The sequence below is a fragment of the Megascapheus bottae genome, chromosome 8 (genome assembly GCF_031878675.1).
Source record: "Megascapheus bottae isolate mThoBot1 chromosome 8, mThoBot2.hap1, whole genome shotgun sequence".
NCBI lineage: Eukaryota > Metazoa > Chordata > Mammalia > Rodentia > Geomyidae > Megascapheus > Megascapheus bottae.
The window spans coordinates 64,912,551-64,917,885 of NC_143516.1; the positions used below are offsets into that span (position 1 = coordinate 64,912,551).

General features: G+C 50.7%; 1 protein-coding gene across 1 annotated transcript; it reads right to left on the minus strand.

Moving 5' to 3' along the window:
* Positions 1 to 383: 383 nt before the first annotated feature.
* Positions 384 to 2,378, minus strand: LOC150060064 (golgin subfamily A member 2-like). Its single transcript, XM_090337773.1, has 3 exons — positions 1,953 to 2,378; positions 1,581 to 1,841; positions 384 to 1,466 (listed from the first exon to the last, which is right to left on the minus strand). Exons 1-3 carry the CDS (start codon positions 2,376 to 2,378, stop codon positions 384 to 386), a joined length of 1,770 nt encoding a protein of 589 aa, XP_090193899.1.
* Between the last annotated feature and the right edge of the window lie 2,957 nt (positions 2,379 to 5,335).

Here is a 5,335-nt window from a genome sequence, read left to right on the forward strand (position 1 = left end):
AGGGATATTTAAGAATCACAAATGCACCAGACTCTAAAATGTATATTAACTCACTTGCTAAAAAACTTTTACCTTAAGTCAAAATTAGGAGAATGATTCCAGAAATCAGTAAAACTCTATGTCAGGAAATACACTATCACTGATATGCTAAGGGAAAATTACCTCATCACGCTCAACTATCATTGCAAAGAATTTATTAGTAATAAGCCCAGCAGAAGCCCCTGCCCCTACAATCAGTGGACTTTGAGGTGTCTTAGAATCGGGGTGACCTCCCAGCAGTCTCTGGCAGGTGTGGCCTGCAGCTGAGCCATGGTATCAGGTCCTGTGAGGACGCCATGCGGCTGCCTAAGTCTCTGTGCCACTTGTGCCAAGGCTTTGGGAAGTCATGGACGGAAGCTCATCATGTGCCTCAGTGTGGAGAGGAGAGGGCCCAGGCCCAGGCGCGGGCTGCCCCAGCCTGAAGGCTCCTGGGGGCTCTCGAGGTCGGGCATCAGCAGCACAACATGTCCCGCGGGGGAGGCCTCTCCAGGACAAGGGTTCCCGCGGTCTTCAAGGTGCCCTTGGGCCAAGCATTTCTGCTCCTCCCTCAGCTCCATGTATCCTGGGCCCGACACAGGGGACAAGGCCTGGCCAGCAGCGGGGGTCTCGGGGTCTGCCTGTGTCCTGCCCTGGCACCCCGTGCCAGGTCCTGCAAGCCGCAGCAGCACCTCCTGCAGCTCTCTCCTCCTCTCCATCTTCTCCCGGGTCAGCTGGTGGACATACTGGGCTTTCTCGCGGTGCAGCTCCTCCAGGACTGCCATCTCTTCTGTACAGGTCGCAAGAGACGCCTCGATGGCGCCCATGTGCTCAGACAGCTGGCTGCACTGCAGCTGCAGGTCCCGTACTGGACTCTGGAAGTCCACGTTGTCGGGCAGGGCGTGGAGGAAGCAGATTGTCGGCTGATTGTTAGCCACCTTCAGGTCCAGCTTCCGGTCCCCAGACCCGCCATGGCTCCAGCTTCTGGGGAAGAGGGCCTGGTGCTCCAGTCTCGTCTGGCACTGGGCTGCCAGGTTGGCCAGGCAGCTGCAGCGGGCCTGCTCCTCCTGCAGCCGCTGGCTGAGCCTGTCTTTTGTGGATTCAGCGACTGCTAGCACCTTCAGGTAAAAATCCCTCAAGCTTTGAGGATTCTCTACATCCGTGGGGACAGTCAGGTCCCCTGGAGTTGCCTCCTCACTCATCTCCTCTTCCTTTCTCACTTCTCCACCTTCCTTAGGGAAGGCCAGGAAGCTGAGCAGGGCCTGTGGTTGCTCCTGCTGCTGCCTCCTTGCTTCCAGGCACTTCAGGGTGTCCTTTTGAGGCACCCTGTGGTCCCCCAACTTGCTGTGCCCCTGCCCTTGCTCCAGGTGCTCCAGCAGCCGGGTCTGCCTCAGCAGGTGCTGCTGCAGTGCCTCCTTCTCTGAGGTCAGCTGCTGATTGTAGGCCACGTGCTGAGCACAGGTGGCTCTGAGCTCCTGCAGCTGGGCCAGGCACTGGCCATGCAGCTCCTGCAGGTTCTCAGCTGCTTGGCTCCTGGTCGCAGCCACCTCTTTCCAGTCTTCTACCTCCTCCTGTCGCTGCTCCAGCTTCTGCTGCAGCTGTTCCTTCACCTGCTGCTCTGAGGTCAGGAGGCTGGCCAGGTCCTCCTTCTCAGAGCTCAGCCTGTGGAAAGCATCCTGCAGCTGGGTCAGCTGCTCTTGCAGCGCTGCGTTGTGCACACAGGTGCGTCTGATGTTCTGATCCCTTTCCTTGTCCTTCTTGTCCAGGATCCGCAGCCGTTCCTGCTGCTGCAGGGTCTGGAGTCTAAGGCTCTGGTTTTCCTGGACCTGGGTGTGAAGTTGGTGCTCCAGGATCTTTATGTCCTTCTGCATCTGGCAGGCCTGGGCCTGCAGCTGCTGTTCAGCCTGAGATGGTCCTGTGGGGGGCTGCGGCTCTGCCAGCTGCTTTGTCAGTTGGGCCAGGTTGGTCTCTAGCTGCAGCACCTGCCTCCCCGCTTGCTCTCTCTCCTCTCTCATTTGATTCATCTGCTCTGTGAGCTGCTGGACCTTGTCTTTCCACGTGGACCTCTCCACCCTCAGGTCCTCCTCAAAGGTGTCTCTCTCCAGCTTCAGTGCGCTCACCAGGCTTCTCAGATTGTCTCGTTGTCTTTTCAGCACTGCCCGCTCCCCCAGTGCTTGTTGAAATTTTCCAATTCGGTTCTTCATGTTGGTCTTCTGAGTCCAGAGCACTTTGATCTTCTCCTGCAACTCAGCGTTGGCTGCGTCCAAGTCATCGTAGCTTCGGGCCTTTTCCTGCAGCTGAAGCTTCACATTATTGAGGTCTTCCAGGAGCTGGAGTTTCTTCTTCTCAGTCCCATTCTGCATGGTGGTGAGTGCAGACACTGTCTTCTCTAGCTGTTGGCAGCGCTGCTGTGAAGCCTGCAGGTGTCTGGTGAGATCTTCATGCTCTCTTTCTCTCTCCTTGGCTACCTTTTCCATGTGGGCCAGGGCAGACTGCAAATCCCCTTCTTGGGAAACCAGCATTTGTAAGGAGAGCGTGTGGATTTCCAGCTCTGTTCTCAGTGCTTCTTGCTCATGTGCTGTCTTCTCCTTTTCCTTCTTTAGTTGTTGCACCTCACTGCACAGCTGTTGGATTGTTACCTTGCTGGAGTCCAGGGCAAGCAGCAGGTGTTGGTATCTTGTCTCCAGATCCCTGGTGGTATTGGGACCTGTGACACTCTTGACCTCGGCCGCTGTGACTGTGTCCAAAGGCAGGGGAGGCTCGGGGTCAGCCTGGAGTTTGGCTGTACCCTCAGTTGAGTCACAGTGTCCCGTGTTGTTTGTCTTGGGGCTACCTCCCTTTTTGTTTTTCTTCTTGTTCTTCACGTTTGCAGGTCCACTCGGACACTTCTTCTGCTGGTATTCTTGCAGGAGTTTCTTCCCTGCATCTATTTTTTTTCTCCTTGTTTGTTCAGACATCCCAGCACTGGGACGGGGAAGATGGGCGGGCCACATTCCCAGGCTCTCTAAGATCACCTCTCCTCTCCCAATCAGTAAGAACTATGTCTTTTTTCCTGCTATTTCTCCCAAATTACCTGAATTCTCTCACTCACCACTTAGCCACCTCTATCTTCCTCTACAGCTGTAGTGGTGTAATCCAACGGAGGGAATACCAGTGCCACTAGGCAACATGACATGTGGGCGTGGCTCCAATTCCTGCTTCCCATTGGTCAGAGAGAATTAGTAAGTAATCGGGGGTGTGGCCGGACACTTGTGATCCAGGTGGGATGGGTGGAGTCATAATGACAGGTGTTCTTGCACCCCCATGCCCATCTAACTCTGTCCGGTTTGGTTTGGGGGCAAGTGGGAACCTGCTTTAGGTGGATAGTCCCCAGTTTCAATGCACCTTTCCTGGGTCCCTCATAAAACTATGGCCACCAGAGTTTCTCCCTGTCTTTCCAGGCAGTGGCACTAAGAAAGAAGCTATCCAGTCCAATGTCTTCCTGTTGTCAGTTCTTGCTAAAGTAGCTCAAGTTTTCTAATCATGGTTGCTGACACTTGAATTCTGTTCATGGAATCTCTGAGGTTCCTGATGTTCTTCATATAACGTGCTCTTCTTTCCCAGAGGATCTGGAAGGGTCAGGGATATCCTACGTCCAGGGCTTGTCTCCATGAGTATTGATCTTGCTGCTCGCCTAGGCCATGCTTCCTAGATTGCCTTTTTTTTCACAGTTTGGCTGATGATTTCAGAGGAATCAGGACAGTCATGGGAGAAAGGAGAATATCTGAGAAGCGCATGCTGCTGCCCATGTGTATGTGAAATCCTCCCCAGCACAGAAAGAACAACTGGCACATGATTGAAACCACAGCTGCTGTCCAGCTGTCAATACGCAGCTTGGTTCTGGGAAGTCCTCTACCACTCTTTCTGATGGCTGCACAGAATTCCGTTGTGCATAAATACCACATCTTGTTGATCCACTCATGAACTGAGGGGCATCTTTGTTGGTTGCATATCTTTACTATGGTAAATAGTGCTGCAATGAACATTGTTGTGATATTGGATTTAGTTTGTCCTTGTTTCAGGACGATTCCGTAAATGCTGAGTAGTGGAATTGCTGGGACAGTGGGGAGTTCTATGTTTAGTGTTTTGAGGAACTGCCATACTGCTTTCCATAGTGGTTGAAGGAGTTTACATTCCCACCAACAGTGTAGTAGTGATCCCTCCTGGCCACATCCCCTCCAGCATCTGTTGTTGTTGGATTTCTTGATCATGGCCATTCTACTTGCGTGAGGTGGAATCTCAGAGTTGTTTTGAGTTGCATTTCTTCTATGGCCAGAGATGTCGAGCATTTCTTCATGTGTCTATAGGCCATTCTTATTTCTTCTTCAGGGAAGCCTCTCTTCAAGTCTTTGGCCCATCTTTTAATGGGATGGTGGTTTCATTGAAGATTAGTGTTGGAGTGATTCAATTTTTTGAGCTGTAGATATATTTTAGATGTGTTGCCTTGTGTGTTGTCTGGTTGTTGACATTCTTCTCCCACTCGGTGGGCTCTCTATTTATCTTTCTATCTATGTCCTTTGCCATCCAGAAACTCTGCAGTTTAATGCAATCCCCTTTATCCAAACTTTCTTTGATTTGTATTGTTCCTGGGTCTTCTACGAGAAAGTTTTGGCGTGTCCCAAGGAGACCTAGTGTATCTCCTGTTCTTTTTTGTAAAGTTTTTAGGCTATCTGCTTTTACCACGAGGTCTTTGATCCATTTGGGGTTAATCCTGGTGAAGGGTGACATAGAAGGATCCAACTTTGGTTTTCTGCAGGTGCTTAATCAGTTCAGCCAGCCTCACTTTTTGCTCCCTTATCAACAATTGGGTGGCCACAATTCTGTGGGTTGATTTCTGGGGCTTCAGTCTTTTCCATTTTTCCTCGGGCCTGTTCTTGTGCCAGTACCACGCTATTTTGGTTACTATAGCTCTGTAATAGTTTAAATTCTGGTATTGAAATTCCTCCTGCCCTTGTTTTTCAATTATTGGACAATGTCAGGGTCATTTATTTGATTGAGACTCCTAGCACTACTCTAGGGGAGGACCATTAGCATAGATTTAAAATTGAGTTAGAATGATTGATGTGTGGGCATGGCTCTGGTGGTTTCAGATCCCGGGTTAAATACTTAAAATTGGAGTTTTGATTTTTGTGTGAAAGTTGTATACTTATTGTACATTTGGTAACAGTAAAATGATTTCAGAAGCTTTCTTGTTATTTTTTCAATGAGGAGAGATGTGTACGACTTATCTACCAGAAAGTCAGGCATTTACAAGTCTCAATGTCTTTGCTTATTGTTTCTT

What these genes read in the sequence shown, in the direction of transcription:
- LOC150060064 (XM_090337773.1), bottom strand. Translation starts at nt 2,378, where the DNA reads ATGCAGAATGGGACTGAGAAGAAGAAACTCCAGCTCCTGGAAGACCTC. An exon ending in CCCAACTGACAAAGCAGCTG is followed by an intron (nt 1,842 to 1,952) that starts GCAGAGCCGCAG and finishes CTTCACACCCAG; the next exon opens with GTCCAGGAAAACCAGAGCCT. An exon ending in TGGAGCAGCGACAGGAGGAG is followed by an intron (nt 1,467 to 1,580) that starts GTAGAAGACTGG and finishes ACCTGTGCTCAG; the next exon opens with CACGTGGCCTACAATCAGCA.